Consider the following 19,803-nt stretch of genomic DNA (forward strand, 5'->3'; position numbering starts at 1 on the left):
TTATTACATACATATATTACATACATGTTGTTGTAGCTGTTGCGTTAGTGAATTGGATACAATCTTGTTGTACTAATACATATTTGTTCAATACCTGTTAAGATAATAAATAACAATTATTTTTAGGACATAATTTAAGTCAGCCAGGCTGGCAAAAAATGATTTTAACATTAAATATATGTAAATCAATAATTGAATTTTAAAATATTAGTAACATTGGTAATGTGAAAAATAAAACGATACAGCCTTTAATAAATTAATTACAGAGTAAGCTTATTTTTTCACGATTCACTAACTTTGTTCAAGAACTATTCGTTGAATGTGTATTTTGGTCAATCGTAAGCAATGAATTAAAACTGTAAATACGACAATTCCAAACATATTTTTCAGTGCTAACCGACTAAATTACAAATCATGTTACCTACGTCAAGTAGTTGCCACACTTCGTGTGTTTTGTTGACTATTCACTATCACTCGTTGGGGTTACCAACACTTGAATAAATTTTCCACTTATTTCAGTTTTCCGAATGAACCGTATTTAAATAAATGATGACTAAGTGTACGGGTAGATTAAACTGGCATCCAACTCAAATCGCTCGAATATGCTCAAGACACTTTGAAGTGAGTTGTTTTGAAAAGAAAAAATACGTTTTTACAACCACGTGCGATACCTACACTTTTTAAATACGTAAGTGGTAACTCTTGCAATATAAGTGAAAGTGAAACACAACTGCTGTTCTGTTTTGAACGATTCGATTATTCACTATCTCATACGGTGTATTCTACGCTGATGTTGAATGTTCTCTATTCCATAGTCTGTGTATGGTCAAAATACAGCAATTGAAGACATCTATGATCTGTGCCTGTGTGTGAAATGTGAATCAGATTGCGATTTAAATTCACTGGATTTATACTATTTTGTAGTCTACACTAATTTATAAAATAATACCTTGTTAACTTATTTATATTTATATTAATTCACTAACTAATCTGTTATCTTGTGAGAAAACTAGTTTTTGTTAAATTTTTATAATGTCCAAAATAATAAACAGTAATGGAAATAAGGCGGGAAGTATTTACAGGATCGCTCTTGAAAACTTTGTGTACGTTTTTTGGGATTACGACACACTGAGGAAGGCTGAGTTGGTCTATTTATAAAATCTTTATTTCAGGACATATAAGCAAGTAGAATTATATCCTGGACCATCACTTAATGTTATAATCGGACCTAACGGAACGGGAAAGTCTACCATTGTTTGTGCTATTATTCTGGGTTTGTGTGGAAAACCCAGCGTTATTGGTCGGGCCAAAAAGGTGCGTAGGTAAATCCATGTTAGTTTAAAAGTTAAATAGCGTCAATATCTGTATAATAATAATAGTGTAGATATATTATTTAGTTTTATTTGCTTTAATGCACTAATCCATTAATCAACAGAGTATTTCTAATTTTACATCTATTTTTCAAATGTTCTGTGAAAAGCCTCAACCATAATATTAAATTTATTAAAGACAATATCACAGGCTATTGTATAAAGATACAACCTTTCAATTGGTGTCAAAAAATATTGAAAGTTATACATTAAAGTTTAGTGGTGGTACTAGAAAGTCAAACTGTTGCATTGTTTGTTTTTATTTAGTTATAGCTTACAGCCACTAAAAGACCTTATTCATATCTCTTTTCAGGTATCTGAGTATGTTCGTGGAGGCTGTGAAGATGCTACCATAGAAATTGAATTATACCAAAAACCTGGAAAACAAAATGTTATTATTACTAGAAATTTCAATCTAAATGATACCTCCGTGTGGTATATCAATCATAAAACTGCAAGAGAGAACCAAGTTCAAGACCTTATTACATCACTTAACATACAGGTAATTTTTGGTGGCCTATTTTACTTGTAAATTTATATAGATTAAGAGTGGTAGGACCAAATACAGGCTATCACTTATATTGGTAAAGCTATCTCCCGGTAACTGATAATTAAAATATTACTTTTTGAAACTCTGGTATAGCGTATTTTGCTTATTATATATAATTAACCTTAGGTATTTAATATATTTTAATTTTTTATCATTTAAAATTATGAGAAAATTTACTCTGATATCTTGAAAAGTATATTTTCTGAACCAATTGTCTATTTTCAGGTAGATAACTTATGTCAACTATTACCTCAAGATAGAGTTCAGGATTTTTCCAAAATGAATCCACAGCAACTACTTCGCAGTACATTATCTGCTGTTGGAGGGCATGAAAGTGTAGATCATTTAGATGAACTAATAGAAATGAGAAATGAACAACGTAACCTGTCCACCACACAGGAGAATAATGCACAAATGTTACAGGAACAGATTCGATTGAATGAAAGGTACAATTTTTTTATAAAAAAAATGTGATTGAGACAAACACAACTGTTATTTTATTTTTATCTCACACACTGTTTTATCACTCTTTCATGTATAATATTTTACAGTTTTGATATTTGTAAATAGCTTGGAACATGTATACTAACAATGCAAAAATAGACCTGTATTGTAGTTATATTCTCGTATATTTTCAAATATAATTACTTAACTGCTTACTAAATTGTAAATTCTTTTTTAAAATAGTGGTGTAGAGCTTCTTATCCGTTCTTCTCCACACAAAACTATCTTTTGGAAGTGGCAACTAGAATCATTTTTATATTTTATTTAACATGCAAAGATGCTGCCATTTTAGGTGGTCTAACTGATAAAAATGATTTGATTTTGCCAAAATACATGAAATACATTTGAGCGGAAGCTAGTTCTCATATTTTTTTGTGATTTGATTAAATGTATCTACATTGTATTATATATAACAACTTTTGCACTTTGTCTCAAATATTATTTATAATTGCCTTCTATTATAAGTTCCTGAAGAGACTGCTTTATAAATTATGTGATAAGGCACAAAGAATGTTAAATCTGTTACTTGGTTAATTTATAAATATTTGTAACTTACAAATTCTGTAGACAATATTGTGTCTTAATATTCAAACCCAATACTATAGCTTTCAAATCATTTATAATTACAGAATAAAAGCTATAATTGACACAATAAATCAAAGAAAAGATATCGAGAAACATATTGAATTATGCAATATAAAGAAACTTTGGATTGAATACCATGAACTTAAAACAAAAGTAAATGAATACAGTCAAGATAAGAAGGAGGCAGTAAAATTGTTGGACACACAAACAAAAAAAATGGCGCCATTGGAGAAAGTTTTAGGAAATGCAAAAAGCAAAATCAGCAAGTTGGAACAGCAGAAACTTAGTGCGGTAAGCTTTTAATGTGTTTATATATTATGTGTAAATACTTGTCTACCGACTTCAAAAACAAAGGTTACTAGTTTGTCATAGACATACAAAGCTAAGCAAGTGCTTAGTTTGTTATGTTTATGTTTGTCCACAAATGTATAGTAACACAAAAATCAAATCAAAATGTAGTTATATAATTAATATGTATATCTTCCAATCAATATATCTTGATTGGAAACATAGGTTATTTAGTGGTTACGTCAACAGTAATAATTTACACATATTACCCATACATTGTCTATGCTTGAAAACGAAATTCCTTTTCCGACCATTTTCGAGGATTCCCACAAAAAATTTATATGTGTTATGTTATGTATATATGTATTATTATGTTTGAGCCTTAGCTTACTTTTGCTGATATAATGGGGGATAATTTATACTAAATCTGCTTACGTATTACTTAAAGAGTCCCTTATTGATAATTTCAAACAAAATTAAAAAAAAATTAAAGTTAGGATACAAGTTATGTGTTATTTCAATTTAAAATAGCGGTCAAAAACCATATAATGGTATTTATTGATATAAAGAATTTTGCTAAGGATTTTTTAAATTACATTTATTGTAATCCTACAGATAACAAAAATATATATAAAAATAAACAATTACGCTAAAGTATAGCGAAAGATTGAATGCATAATATTTAGAAAAAGGTTTGATCCTTTACAAAAGGGAAAAAAAATACAAATTATTTAATATGCTTAATTAAGTAATACCTAATTTGGCTGTGATGTGTGATGATGTGAGGGTATGTGGGGTTCGCTCATGATGCAGGTGATTTTGCGGTGTGGATATTCTTAATACTCTTATGTGTGTGACAAAATCTGCGAACGATTTACGATTGTACCACCTTAACATTTTTGTATAAATAATGTAATAAATTATTATTATTTAATATTATTACTCATTTTAACCATATTCCGCGATAGCTTAAACAAGTCGAGTCTTAAATATTGGTCGTTTTTTGGGTTGCGTGTTATAAAACTGAGCTTGTTTCATAGTTAGTGTTGAGATGAGGAACATGAAACAAAGCACTAATATAAAATAACATATATATCATAAGGAAGCGTTCAAGTATTTAGTTTAGTTAATTTTTGGAGATTCTTGAAAATGTTTTTCTGTACCCAATAGTAAAACGTTTTGTTATCACCCAGTGACTAATTAAACCTAAAAGTGGCCATATATGTGGTATTATCGGAAAGTCGAAAATAATATTAACAATAACGCATAATTCAATATCCGCCCTGCATCGTAAAGTAATAAACCCCCCCTCCTCAAAATTCGTGACATAATACTTGAACGCTCCCTAATCAAGCAAAATAAAAGTATGAGTGTAAGATTGCCAATTCGTGTTATATAAATGTTCATGCATAATTTAAATAAATTTGTTTAAATCAAAATGCTTAAAAAAGTTAATATATTTTAGGGTAGAGAAATCCATACGTTAACAGACAAAGTAAAAGAGACATTAAGCAGCGTTAATTCGCTAGAATATGTCCTGAAAGAGATAGACTCGGTCTTCCAGGAGAAGTTGGAGCGGCATCGAAATAGAAACAAAGAGTTATCCATGTATAAAGCTAAGTTGAACAAACTTGTTGATGATAAAAGACTCGCCGTTGAACATGTTGGAGATGGTAAGTCAATAAAATTAATAGAATTTCGATTTCAGCGATGATAAAGTTTTTGAAGTTATACGGCCTCCTGCCCGTTTGCCGTTTGTTCTATTAAAAAAAAAATACTTGTTTTGGCGCGTTAGGGAAAAATTATGAGAGTACATATTTACGATGCTCGCGCACACCGTCACAAAATACCGACACTCTGAACTTAGCTTTAGTCAACATTTCAGTTCTTTTGTCGCGTTAGAAAAAATAATGAAAGTTAATTTTTACGTAGCGCACGCACACTGTCACCAAAATCTGACACCCTGAAATTGGCCATGGTCTTTTTTGTTTTATTGTGATATAAAATTGATTTTAATTAGATAATGCTTTATAATTAACTTTTTCTATTGTTAGTGTCGTCCACAAACGTAAAATAAATCCACAGAAGACAGAGGGTGTAGGCCGAGAGATAAAGCCGGCGTAAAAAACTCTCGGTACTCTTTTAAAAAAGCAAGTCATCAAACAACACTTATTTTAAAACAAATGAAGCAAATTAATTAGAAGAAGCCTGCCCAGCACTAGTCCCAGGCCCTTTTATAAACTAAATAATCGCTAACTTTAAATTAATACTTTTTACACAGCTTTTCATTAATACATTTTTTTTAATTTATTAAAAAGCAGAGATAAAAGAGCCTCTGGGATTTTATTAAAGAAGAGTATCCCTTTTCCCAAAAAAGAATTACTAACTTTATATAGTCTAGTACGGGGAAATTGCAGCCTGCCTTTGTTCTTAGTATTAACATTGTGCGTATGTTCTATTCTAGTATACTTATCACTAATTTTGTATACATACATTATATTTTCATAAATATATTGCGAGGAAAAGGTATATTAATTTACTTTTGAATTTATCTCTCAGAGATTACCTACATTTTAAATTATAGATTGCACGAATAGCCCTCTTCTGCAAGATGAAAATAGATTCGACATCAGCAGCATGACCCCATAACAATAAGCCATAAGTCATTAAGCTGTGAAAGTAACTAAAATAAACAAGTTTAGCTGTATCGACATCAGTCAGTAAGCGAATTTTTTTAACCGCCTAAACTGAACTAAGTCTCTTCGTAAATCCGTTGATATGAGTGGACCACTGAAGTTTTGAATCCATGGTGATTCCAAGAAATACAGTTGTATCATCCAGATTCAATAAAATTAATTAATTTAAAACATTTCAGAAACAAGTATAAAAATGAAATTGGCTGAAATTCATAAAGCTATGACGACGACGAATGCAACAATTGATAGTTTAAAAAAGAAGAAATTGGAAGTAGAGTTCGATTATGAGAATAATATTGTACCCCAAATGAGATTGTACCAGAACAGGTATTTAAAGTATTCACTATTATCATATCTATGTATATAGTTTTTATGTATTAAAACGTTTTATATTGATGTATTTACACAATTTATACAATCAAATTCAATAATCATTTATTCATTTAGGTAACACAATGTACACTTGTGAACATCAAAAAAGAAGTATAATAGAATGCTTCTAATTTTACATTTACTGAAAGTTCTCAAATCCAGGGCGTAGGAAAGAAGAGCAGAACTTGCAATAAACTCTCCGCCACTCTTTTTAATCGCCATTTTTTTTTACATAACGTTTGTAAGGTTAACTTTATTAAGTTCGGTACATCTTATTTTATTTTACATACATTAAAATTTGTAAGCAAAAGTTCACTTAGACCAAGACGCGTATACGCAACGCACGCGTAGACGCGCGCGGCATCCGTTTGGAGGTTTACAAACGCACGGAAGTTTTATATATTTTCGTTAAAACTTCAAGATATCCCCGTTTATTTACTTTTCATTTTTTTCTAGAATAAATAATTTAGAAGACGTAAATAAGACACGCCTAGAGAGTCTACGCGAAGGTGAACGAACAAAAGATGCGTACAAAGCGATTATGTGGCTGAGAGACAATCGACATTTATTCAAGCATGGAGTCTACGAACCTATGATGCTTGAGGTATTCCTTCATTATTTATTGTCGTCACGCATTTTTTTGCCATTTATGTTGTGTTAAGTATCGGAAAGGCGAAAATAATATTAACAGTTGTAACGCGACAGACTCGCGTTGGCGTAAACAATGTCACACTACGGCCAAGACGCTTACACGCAACGCACACATAGAAGCGCGCGGCTGCTATATAATTCGATGTCCGACCAAGCTCATGGCATTCGCTAGCTAGACGTCTGCGAGTACGATAGCCCCCCGGGTCGTCTGCTCGTGGATCTTCAGTAGCTTTTCTTGACCGATGCCCGGCGTCGTCAAGTTAAGCATTAGCTAGGTGAACATAAGGGTTGCGATGCCCCGCGTCCTCCCTACGGTTCAATGCTAGGTTACTCAAATTGTATGTATCTACTTACTGTAATGAACTCAATATTGTATCAAGCAGAACAATAAATTACTTTCTTAAGGACTAAGGAATTGAGTTTAATTCTCAACACGCCCTTACACAGTTTATATTAATATTTTCATCTTCATCATCATCATCGTCATCTTGTACCGGCGGGTGCGTTGCTGCCTCTCGCTCTGCGATCAGTTGGCGGGCGACCGCAAGGGGCAGTTAGGGTCCGTTCACACAGACCGGCTCGGAGAGGAGAGCAGATTTTTATCACGTTGGAAACAGTGTTTTGAGTGATTGTAGTAAAGTTTATTTTTGCATTTGCACCTTTATTGTCATTAAAAATGCCTGAACGCGCTTCGTGTGAAGTAATAAAAGGAGCCGACCGGCTCCGCTTGCGTGCTCTTTCTCGCTCGAAAAATAGAAATTGAAATAGTTGGCGGCTCCGCTCCGGCCAATTCCAAGCGTATACGACCCGGTCTGTGTGAAAAGAAAAAAGCAGGCCGATGCTCTCCGAGCCGGTCTGTGTGAACGGACCCTTAGTGCCAACATTTCCTCCCGTCCGTATTGCGATGTTGGTTGGTTGGTTTGATGATGGATGATGTCGGTCCCCGGCTGTGCACCAATGGACTTTCTATGTGCGCATTTAACATTTGCTCGAACGGTGAAGAAACCAACATGTTTGAGACCCAAAAAGTCGTCGACGTGTCAGGCACTAGAGGCTGATCACCTACTTGCCTATTAGATTTAAAAATGATCATGAAACAGATTCAGAAATCTGAGGCCATGACCTAAAGAGGTTGTATCGCCACTGATTTTATTTATTTTCGAGCATTTTTTTAGATAAACTTCACAGACCCAAAGTTCGCACGTTATTTAGAAGCAACGGTTGATTCGCGGGACCTTATCGCATTTACGTTTGAATCCAGTCAAGAGATGAATTTGTTTATGAGGAATATGAGAGAGATGAACTTGAAGATGGTGAACGCGGTATGCAGCGAACCCGCTACCCTCAACTTGCAGAGGCAGGATATTTCCGAACTGAGGTGAGATTTTACTGTATATGAATTTATCATTTCATTTGCATTTAACAGTACTTTGCTATTGTTTGTTTATATTCTGTTTTTGGGTTGAATCCCTGAAACACCTAAGTTTTTGCAAAATCTGTTTTGTGAAATTCTCTTGTCGCATTGTTTGTAGTTAAACTGCTCCGAAACGGCTCGACTATTCTTATAAAATTTTGTGTCCATATTGGATATGTCTGCGGACAACATCATAAATGTTATGGGTACCTCTAAATAATAATTTTTTAATTTTTAAAAAATATTTTTATTTTTATGATACAGCATTAAAAAATACATATAACCCCTAATTTTCACCCCTCTACTATCAACCCCTATTTTTTTATTATAAATGATATACATGGCAAAACGAGGTTTGCTAGGTCAGCTAGTAATCATATAAAAATATTTAACACGTAGATCAAGTCACAATCTACTCGAACGCTATAAAATCTAAAAAATGGTTTGACAGCTCTATATACGTCTTATAAATACGTTCTAATAGGGGTTTCTTCAGGGAATAGACGTCCAACAATGTATGATTGTCCTCAAATTTCTTGAAACGTTAAAATCAATAGGTTTCATATGGGAATCCATGGTTCGATATGTAAATCTAGGGCTATACATAAATTATTGTTTCAGCTACCTCGGCTTCTATACCTACGTATTGGACACAATATCAGCACCAGACGCAATTGTTCGTTATTTGTGTAGAAATTACTCGATTCACAAAATACCGATTGGGGATGAGCACACGTTTAATAATAGCGGGAAAGTACCCGCAAATATCACCTTCTATTTTACAGGTAGGATAACTTATGTAGCCTATAAAACAGCGTTCTTTAATCCTTCGTAAAATATATATCATAAATTTAATAAAACACTTTTTTACGGATTATAGTTATGTATTATTGTATTTAAACTTATAATTATTTGGACATAATTTTAAATTTAAACCGACGTTTCGCGTGCTTTACAGCGTGCGTGGTCACGGTGACTGAAGACAAAGGTGTTAAATGTCAAAAAGTATTACAGCTGCAGAAAATGTTGCGTTATCTGTATTTATTTCCCCGGAGTTGGTATCGACTAAAATTATCGATTAAAATTATGTCCAAATAATTATAAGTTTAAATACAATAATACATAACTATAATCCGTAAAAAAGTGTTTTATTAAATGTGTAAAAGTTATGTTAATAAAAGACAATACTATATATCATAAATATTCAAAACATAATTTTGTACTATACTAGCTAGTGACAGACTATATCCACATTAAAAAATTCATCTAAATCCGACCAGCATGATTGCAAACAGACATAATATAATAGTCATAAACAGAATATATAATACAGAAACTTAAACTTAATAATTTTGAACTTTGGACGCGACAAAGTCTGATAAATCGATCAACGGCGGCTGCATGCAAAAAAGCATGAGTAATTGTCCCGTTACGCACATTGTCCAGTTACGCTCATTGTACGCTTGCGCCACATCTATCTCCACTCGATTGGTCCGAGCATTCACTCTTTTGTATCCATAAAAAATAGTGATGATTTAATAAAAATCATTCCTATCACTTCATCAATGTTTTCTTATGACGTTGACATATTAAGATATCGTCAGTTAACAGAATGTACAGACAACCATTTTATTATTATTACTGTGTGTATTGTCCTCTATGACAACTAAAACAAAGCACATAGACTAAAATCTTTCAAAAACTGTTTTTTCAGAAAATCACAGATTCTCAGTTCGCGTATCGGAATACAGTGGCGCAAAATCCAGTTCCATCACAGAAATAAACCCACCCCGTCTACTCGCCAAGACTGTGGACATTGAACAGATTAACAAATTTAAGAATCAGTATGTATTTTATCGAATTTGTTTCAGTAATATTTCATTTGAAAGCATTTTATAGAAAAATATTGGCAGGCCCACAAGTTAATTTATTGATGATCACTTAACACTGCCATTTGCAAAGCAACGTTAAAGAAAGTAATGTTTCTTTTACAATAGGTTAGCAGGCTTTGAAAGAACAGCGGCTTCACATAAAACGAAGTTGCAGGAATTTAACAACCAAATGGCGCCGCTAGAGGTCACTTTGAACAATTTTAATAATGACAGGAAGAAAATCAATGAGAGCGTAGATAAGGTATTATATATGGTTTTTCATAAATCATCGTCAACATTTAATTTGTGGAACAACTATAGTACGGACGCGGAGCACGAAGAATTTCGTACAATGACCTTTGGGCCTACTGCCAGTAGTTAAAAACATTTTTTTTATAAGTACGAATATAAAAAACGGTTTTGATTTTTATTTAGACTAAACGGCTTGATGGATTTATAAAAAGGAAAAGTTATGATTGCGACTAAGATTTGGAAAAAAAGCAGAAATACTCTTAAAAAAAACATTTAATTTTAGTCAGAGGCACCTATTTCTGATGAACTATCAGATGTTTTGCCAGATACGTTACTTATATACTATACTGTAACATATATACTACTTATAACAAAACAAACCAAAGTACATGTGCACCACCACATGTCTTTATGGTTATGACTAAAAGGTTGACAATCTCTGAATACGGCGGTCACTGCATCTGTGTGAGCGCAACGGCAATATGTTTATGCGCGAGCGACAAAGACATAAGATGAGGAGTCATTCTACGAAATTGTATATTTTTACATTAATACATATTTCACATTGTTGCATTAGCTACAATTTTTAAAAATCAATGACTATCGATTTATTTATAACACAATTATAGAGCTTTTATACTCTGATTTTTAATTCCTTATAATTCTGACAGTTATCATTTTTTGACATGTCAGAGATGGCAAACCTTTTTGGCCGGGCACATTTTTCAAATTAAATACGAGTATGAACAGAGTCTATACATCGTTTCCATTTTATTAAGTTCTGCTCTACATTCAGTGGTTTCACGGCGAATGATAATTAAAAAACAAATTTAAAGAATTTGGTCCCTGTGTAGACACCTTAATCGAAGAAAGGACCAGCTCCCAAGTAGAACTCCATGGCCCAAGTCTACTTAAATTAGAGAAAAGACTTTTATTTGATCCGTTTACTGCTTCTCGTAGATTCGAACACTAAGCGTACAAATACGTTTACAAACGAAGAAAATTGATGACATACAAAATGAATCCTCCCTCAACATAGAGTTGGAGAAAGAGAACTGTCAGAAGAGACAAAAGGAGAGTGTACTTAAGCAATGTCATCTTCATTCGCAATTGAAAGACATGTTAAAGGAATTGCAAAATAAGATTCTAGAGAAGGAATTGGTTGGGGTAAGTTTTTAGTTTAAGTATGTGTACTTGGGATTGGATTCATTCAGTATTATAATATATTCAAAACAAAGCTAGATAAAAACAAAACAAAACATAACTGGGTAAAAACAAAACAAAACTAGATTAAAACATAACTGTGTAAAAACAAAACAAACTAGGTAAAGACAAAACAAAAAGTAAAAATAGTTTTGTATGCTACGCTTTCATAGCAGACCCAAGTTTGAGATCCATGTGTCTTACAGGTAGTATATAAGTATTAAAGAGCTTTCTTTTAATTACCATGCTCATTTCCTTATTTTTCATTACTTTAAGCTTCCAAAAGCTTGCAAGCAAGCTTATAAATCTTAGTAATTGTTCTTTATTTTAGAAGAATGATTATTCCATGATTTTGACGTTTATATATTATATAAAAGTAATTTAAGTATAATTTAAATTGGAATAAAATATTTTTATAGGTAAAACTGGAAGTAAGCAGAAATGGTATAATACAGCATGAAGCGGAATTGAGAGAACTGAAGAGCGAATTACGTAATGTTCAAGTAAGATATAGTTTGTAAAAGAGTGGCGGAGAGTGTATTGCCAGTTCTTCTCTTCCGTTCTACGCCCTAAAACTGGCAGTAAATGTAAAATTAGAAGCGTTTAAATACATTAAATTTCTTTTTTTGACTCATAAGTGTACATTTATGTTATCAATTGGCTATAAATATTTTCAAGTGTAAATATGTTCCGTATGTCGTTAGATTATGTCACAAGTGATGGATAACTCAGAACGTATCCTGCTAGAAGAAAATGTATTTATTTTGAAATTTAAAATCTTTTAGGTAACTCTCGAAAACATACAAAACTGCTTAACCTGTGCCGTTTCGAAAGCAAAAGAAAAACTAACGGAAGCAAAACGTTCGTGCAATAACAAACTACCCACAGAGCCAGATTTTCCTAATAAAGATGTGTTTGACAGTCTACCCACTGATTTGACAGCCCTACAGGAACACTGCTTCGATTTGCAGACACGCATAGATTTAATGCATTCTAGTGATGAACAGGTAATGCAGAGATAGTTAATACTATCTATTTAGTTATATATACAATTGTATGTAGAATATTCTAGATGATTTTTTTGAAATTGTTCCAGTGAATTTTTTACAAACATACAAAAATTTTTTTTTAATATTACTATAGGTTTTTTAGAGCAGTGTTGGCCTAGTGGCTCTCATACCTGAGGTCGTAGGTTCGATCCCCGACTGTGCACCAATGGACTTTCTATGTGCGCATTTAACATTTGCTCGAACGGTGAAAGAAAACATCGTGAGGAAACCGACATGTCTTAGACTCAAAAAGTCGACATTAAAATTTTAAAGATCATTAAAAATGATCCTGAAACAGATTCAGAAATCTGAGGCCAAGACCTAAATAGGTTGTAGTGCCACTGATTCATTTATTTATAGGTTTTTTGACTTAATTATATTAATGCATTTTGGTTTTATTTTTACCAACGTAAATTTTCTAATACAGCTAAATTTTACGATAGTTTGACGAGTTTCATTTTTTCAGGTCATAAAAGAATATAATACAAGGGAAAGGACTATTGCAAAACTTCAGTCTGATATCACGAACTCATCAGATAGGAACAAACAGTTAGAAGACAAAATGAAGGAACTCAAGTAAGTTTCTGAGGCCAAAAAATTCAGTCTTAGATTCAATTCAAGTTGAGGCCAATTTTTGAAGTTTTACTTCTTTTGGCGCGATGGAGAAAAATGATGAGAGTGAATTTTTACGATGCGCTCACACACCGACACCTAAATTTGACATTGTAAAGTTAGGTCTAGATGGCATGGAAGTAGTATTTTTATATTTAGAACACGTGTTTCGTAACAGTACAATTGAACAGTGTGAATAAATTATTATTTTGGTGTTTTTAAATCAATTTCATATACGACGAGTAGGTATTTACTAATAATTTATTTATTTAAATAAAATGTTTTTGATTAATTTTAATGATTATCATTAATCAGTACTGCATTTTAGTTATGTTTTTCCATATGCTAAAGAAGTATAACTTCTGACGCGCGTACATAAGTACAGACTTTTTTCCTGTGCATTTATTTTTTCGTCTACCCGGAAATATAGAACATACGAGAAGGATTGAATACTCGGGGTCTGTAGTTAGTTGACGGCCTCCTTGATTGAGGTTTCTTTTTTATTTGTTCTTTTACTATTACGCCATCTATACTACGTGGGATTAGTTAACTGTACATACAAATCGAGCTCTGATAAACTGAAGTTATAATTATAAATTGAATTGAATAAAGATTAATAATTCTATAATTATTATACAACGCACAAATCGTTAAAGATTAAACTAAAAATTGAAAAAAGAAATTGTAGTGCGTCGCGTAAACGTACTCGTACGTTACACTTTACGTATTTGTCGAAAATGGGAAAGTACAAATCAATAGATAGCTAGGTAACACTGAAAATGTTTAGAAATTGGAAAACGGCTTAATCTAAAGTCGCCAATATTTTTATTATTTTTCGAAGTAAATAGTGGCACGAGATGGAGCTTCGTTAAAAATGCTAATCGCAGCCTAACATAGCTTTGTTAATGAGTACGCACACAATGAAATCGTTGACCGAAAATTTTCTCGCGTTAGGTCCATTTTCATTTAGTTTTTCCGCCCTCCAATCTCCCCCTACCTGCCGCCGAAATAAATATTTGTAGGTGAAGTTCGTTGTATAGCCAACACTAGGGTTTGAGCGCCCGTGGATTATTCGCAGCATATTGTATGAATTCCAGATCAAAATGGCTGCCGCCATTGGAAATGCTGCTGCGTAAAATAGACCGTGCATTTGGATCTATGTTCGCCAAAATGGGATGCGCTGGAGAAGTTAAATTGGACAAAACTGGGACTGATGTGAGTGCATCCATTTTTTTACAGTAATTTTTAACAATAAAATATAAGTTTTAATGTGACACATAGGAAAACATTACAGACACGAAGAGATACTTAAAAAATATATTATTGTTTAGTTTTTACATTTACATTTTTGACGTGACAACGTCTTATAATTCGATGGAGCCGGTTGTACACACGAAAAATCAAGACTGCGGCGTTACCTCGCTCTGAGGCGTTCCGTTTAAGCTTGAAATGCAAGCGAGAGCGCAGAACGAGCGAAAAAGAGGCACAATCGGTCTCCGCGTTCGACATCAGTTTTTTATTAATTATTATTCTAATTGTTTTTATGCGTACAAATTAATGTAACTTCAATGTGATGAATTGATTCTTTGAGTCAATTCAATTGTGATTTACCTCCTTCTCTTTATCCATACAAAATATTTAAAATTTTCTTTTGAAAAATGCAACCATTCCATCAGTATTTTCTTATGACATTGTCACGTTCAACTATCGTCAATAATCCGACTTTACAGACAACCGATTATTTTATTATTATCCCTTTGTATATAACAAAAGAATTTTGCATACAATGCTTTTCACATAAAAAGTTTTATAATGTGGGTATTTTACCAATGTATCAGTGTAGCGAGCGTTGGCGTTTATCAATAAATAAATGTAGGGTAGACTTGATTTCCGCACTCGCCTACTGTTCTTTCTACTTCTGTCCTGTAAAAAACTGCCACTGTTATAGGAAGACTACGACAAATACGGCGTGGGTATATACATTCGATTCCGGGCGGATGAACAACTCCAGCAATTAACCCGCCACGCCCAAAGTGGTGGCGAAAGAGCATTATGTACTGCCTTGTATCTTATGTCGCTGCAGGCCTTATCGACCGTGCCGTTTAGGTAGGTATTTAGAGGGTGCGCCATCTATTACTTTTTATCTATGAGCTTATGAGCTTTGAAAGTCATGTGGTATGCATATTTGAACTGTCAAGGATATGCCATTTATAGTCATGGATATACGAACACGGTCAAAATATTGAAAATAATCAAAAAATTGTAAAGAGAAGTAATTAGCTGTTGTCGCGACCGCCATCTTGTTTTACATTATTAATCAGCATGCTGGATTTCGGTCAGACGGATAGTTAAACGTTTTCAACGCTGTTTTATTTTAATCAAAATGCTGGCGACTTGACTGAATATCGATCTTTAATTAACTGTGTAGTCACTTTTGAGATTCAATTAACTCTCTGATTTAACTTTACTGCGATATATATACAATGTACATTTCCTAGTATTTAACAAACTTATAAAAATTAAACACATTTTATAAAACTTATAAAACATATAAGTTAGGCTCTATCAACAACTTATGTAAAACAATATTTAAATGTTTTTTTACGTATTTAGATGTGTGGATGAAATAAACCAAGGCATGGACGCGATTAATGAGCGGAAAATGTTCCAATTACTTGTCAAAGTCACCACAGAGTGTGACAATGGACAGTATTTTCTTTTGACGCCTAAAGTAAGTATTTTTTGCTTTCAATGTAAAAAAAAAATTTTTTTTTATTATTTCTATAAATTGTAATTAATTTAGTTATGTTAAAACTAGGAAACATGTGATTTATTAAATTAAATCAGTGGCGCTAGATTTTTTAAGTCTGTGTAAGTTTTGATGTGAAACATCTATAGCCGCACGTAAAACCGATTTCTGGCGTGGCGACGCGTCGCCACGCTATATTATATACAGTCTAAATGCAGTGGTAAATTTCACATTAAAAATATTTAATGAAAATAATGTTTATTCAACAAATAGTCATCGTTATCTGGAAAAAAATCGTTATATTTGTTTTATCATTATGACATATTTAGTTCCTATCACAATCTGTTCTTTTCTGCATATTACTTTTACAAAATAATGTCGATGTTTCACATCTGCCAAGCGTCCCGTGACAGTCTAATTTTTTTAATCATTTTTTGTCAATCTAATAGGCAAGTAGGTGAACAGCCTCATGTGCCTGACACATGCTGTGGAATTTTAAGGTCTCATTCCCATTTCCAAACAACCCATTCCTTACGATGATTTAAAAAAAAAATATTCAAGTGAATGTTATATACAAATGTGTATTCGACTTGAATTTGAATTGTAATAGGTTTAGACGAAAGCAATATTGATGATTTTCTTTTCAGCTATTATCCCAACTGGAATATGGCGAAAAAATAATGGTCCACACAATTTTCAATGGCAAAGATTTAATGAATTATAAAAAATGGAAACACAATAAACATTTACAAAGAGCACGAGCACAACTGTCGGAGAGCACGAGTAATATGTAAACTTAATAGATAGATAGTTACACAATTATTGTATGGCTGTTTTTAATTATGTGTTCAAAACACTTGCACAACTAACACTTAACACAGGTCCTTCAAACAAACTTTTTTCATATAGGTATACAAATAAACTTATGTACGTCCATAGAAAAGATTATAGATTGATGCTATTACTATCAGTTGTACTATCCTCGCAAATTGCTAATGCGCAGGAACCTTCTCACGTTAAGCCACGTGACGTCATCCAGAATAGAAAAGTACAGCTTGCAAAAAAAAGAAATGCACTCAATTGTAAATTTAATAGGTTAATTATTAAGTTTGACAGTTTTGAAATGACATTTATTGTAAGATTACATTTTACGAAAAAACTGATATTTGATGACATTTAATTAATCTCACACCTTGGAAATAGGTATCTTATCTAATAAATGAAAAATGTTCGTGTGATTTTCAATGTTTATTAGAAAAGACTTAAGTAATACATATATTAATAATATAATTAGGTTAGATTTTGATTCAATTTAATAAAAATCTAGCCTTATTCTTCAATCCCACTCATACAATCTAAATCAGATTCAGAATTGTTTTCTAACTCTGAGTCTGTTATATCTGATTCAGAATCATTTCCGGTATTAATTATAAATAACAATCAAATAAAAATGCGTAGGTACTCGTCCGTCGCAATTCGCATCAGCCAGAATAATGCTAACGGTACAGAGTGTCTAATGTCAATGTCAACAAAATACGTCACCAAAATGGCGGCCAGGCGCATTAGCAATTTGCGGGGATAATACGTACATTTACAACCAGTTCCCAAGACAGGGGCGTAGAGCGGGAGAGCAACTCCGCCACTCTCTTCAATCGCTAAGTTTTGCAAATCAATCCCAAGGATTAGGATCTTTTAAATAACAAATTTATAAAAAGCTTTATTGATTAATTTTAGTTTGTTGTAAACGGTGTGAATAGTATAACTATTTAAGCAACCCTAGTAAGTTAAAAACAAAACAAATAAAGTAAAGTGGAAGTAGGGCATAAGGGAGCGTTCGAGTATTACGTCACGCAATTTTTGGAGATTCTTGACCTCCCCCCTCCAAACCCCATGTAACGCGCCGTAACGTTCTTCTATACCCAATAGTAAAACGATTCGTTATCCAGTGACTCATTGTAACAATGATGCATAATTCAATCCCCGTCGCGCATTGTAGCGTTTTTACCCCATACCCCCAAATTCGTAGCATAATACTTGAACGCTCCCTAAGGGGCCGATGACCCTTACGTAAGCAGATTTACTGCAATTTATCCCCCCCACCCCTCTTGTTAACAAAAGTAAAGCTCTCTAAAATAATAAACGTATTTTGTAAGAATCCTCATAAATGCATTTCGTTTTCAAGCTTAGAATTTTTGTAGGTAATGTGTAAAAACTAAATGATTACTGTTAATGTTACCAAGTAAAAAAAAAACAACGAATCTCTTTCCCCTTTTCTTCTATTATTGTTGATATTGTATAGTTATACTAGATTATAATTTGCGAATTTATCTAATTTTACCATAGTAAATTACGTGTAACGAAACGTTAATAGTTTGGGCGTTCAAAAAGCATTTGTTGGTTGTTTTACACAATCATATTTAAGCAGTTCATACGAAATTTAATTAAAATACATAATTAACGGTTTTTTTCTATACCAAAGAATTTATTTGAATGTGCCATATTACGAAATGATTTTAATAAACAAATTAAATTTCGTGACTCAAAACTGTATTACATTTTCGCTACTGTTATAAAACTTGGTTTAACAAGGGTGAATCATATATTTTTATAAATATAGTATGATTGTAGAGGGGCAAAAATTAGGGCTTGTATGTATTTTTGTATGTTGTATGTAAATGTAATAAAGTAAAACAAAAAAATAATCTAAAAAAAATTATGCTTATCACTGGTTTGAAAGATAGCCGAATCTCTGGCAAAAATCTGGGTACATTGTGACCCGAGAATTTAATATATAGTGATAAAACTGCCTTGTTTATTTAGAAATAGCATTTATATGTATAAATTCTGTAATCACAATTGTTAATTATATACTTTTGTACCTGAGTGTTAAGGGCTTACGAAATTGTGGCGTTATTGTATATTTTTTGTAATAAATTGTTTATTTTTACTGTTTTCTTTGAGTTTTCCTCTGACACCACTAAATAAAAATAAGTACTGTGGACAGTTTCTGCAGACGCCCATTTGTTATCTTGGTTCCTGGCTAATTAAACCTGCTTTTCACACCATAAAACGAACCAGTTTGTACAATAAACGAGTCGTTATATTTATAGAAATTTCTGTTGCTTGAAGTTTAGCAATGGACAAACATTCTTGAGCCTGATTTAAAAGTAGTCAGCGTTTTGTAGCTACTAATAACTGTTACTACACGCAAAACTCAACTTGGGACCTGATTTAGCGATGACATCTGGCGAGGTGCATAGTAACTTTTGCGTGCAGTAACTCTAAAATCTAACCTAAACCCTCTACGAGGTTTGGGTCTGCCGTTAGTTAAGCGGGGCTCTTAAGTATAAAGACTAATTAAACGGCTTATTAGCTAGTAAGCTGCGACATATTCATGGCGACTAAATCTTTGGACTGGTGATCATGACGCATAACGCTGCGGTATGCGCCGCAACGCAGCGTCACGACGCAGCATTTAGCGTCCCTGCGGAGAGGTGGTCAGTTGATTTTGCCGCAGCTACCAAGGTAGACGTGAACATGAACAATTGACGCTGTGCTGTGCGCAGTGCGGCAGTACACCTCCCCACTTCACCGCGCTTGCCCCTCGCTGCTGACGCATACTGCGACGGAACAAGAG

General features: G+C 33.0%; 1 protein-coding gene across 2 annotated transcripts; it reads left to right on the forward strand.

The window, feature by feature from the left end:
- The first annotated feature begins 868 nt into the window (after positions 1 to 868).
- Positions 869 to 19,113, forward strand: LOC111000020 (structural maintenance of chromosomes protein 5). Of its 2 annotated transcripts, XM_022269330.2 has the most exons (20): positions 870 to 1,103; positions 1,173 to 1,314; positions 1,684 to 1,872; positions 2,146 to 2,366; positions 3,054 to 3,300; positions 4,763 to 4,970; positions 6,173 to 6,320; positions 6,822 to 6,969; positions 8,192 to 8,394; positions 9,052 to 9,215; positions 10,145 to 10,274; positions 10,428 to 10,563; positions 11,514 to 11,720; positions 12,176 to 12,259; positions 12,542 to 12,763; positions 13,272 to 13,381; positions 14,515 to 14,632; positions 15,366 to 15,523; positions 16,031 to 16,148; positions 16,814 to 19,113. In XM_022269330.2, exons 1-20 carry the CDS (start codon positions 1,033 to 1,035, stop codon positions 16,958 to 16,960), a joined length of 3,171 nt encoding a protein of 1,056 aa, XP_022125022.2. In that variant the 5' UTR covers positions 870 to 1,032; the 3' UTR covers positions 16,961 to 19,113. The 2 variants fall into 2 exon arrangements, 1 of the variants encoding a protein (XP_022125022.2); XR_002600412.2 differs by lacking the exon at positions 16,814 to 19,113 and having other exon boundaries at positions 869 to 1,103; positions 15,370 to 15,523; positions 16,031 to 16,142.
- The last annotated feature ends 690 nt before the right edge of the window (positions 19,114 to 19,803 follow it).

Source organism: Pieris rapae, chromosome 18, assembly GCF_905147795.1.
Source record: "Pieris rapae chromosome 18, ilPieRapa1.1, whole genome shotgun sequence".
Lineage (NCBI taxonomy): Eukaryota > Metazoa > Arthropoda > Insecta > Lepidoptera > Pieridae > Pieris > Pieris rapae.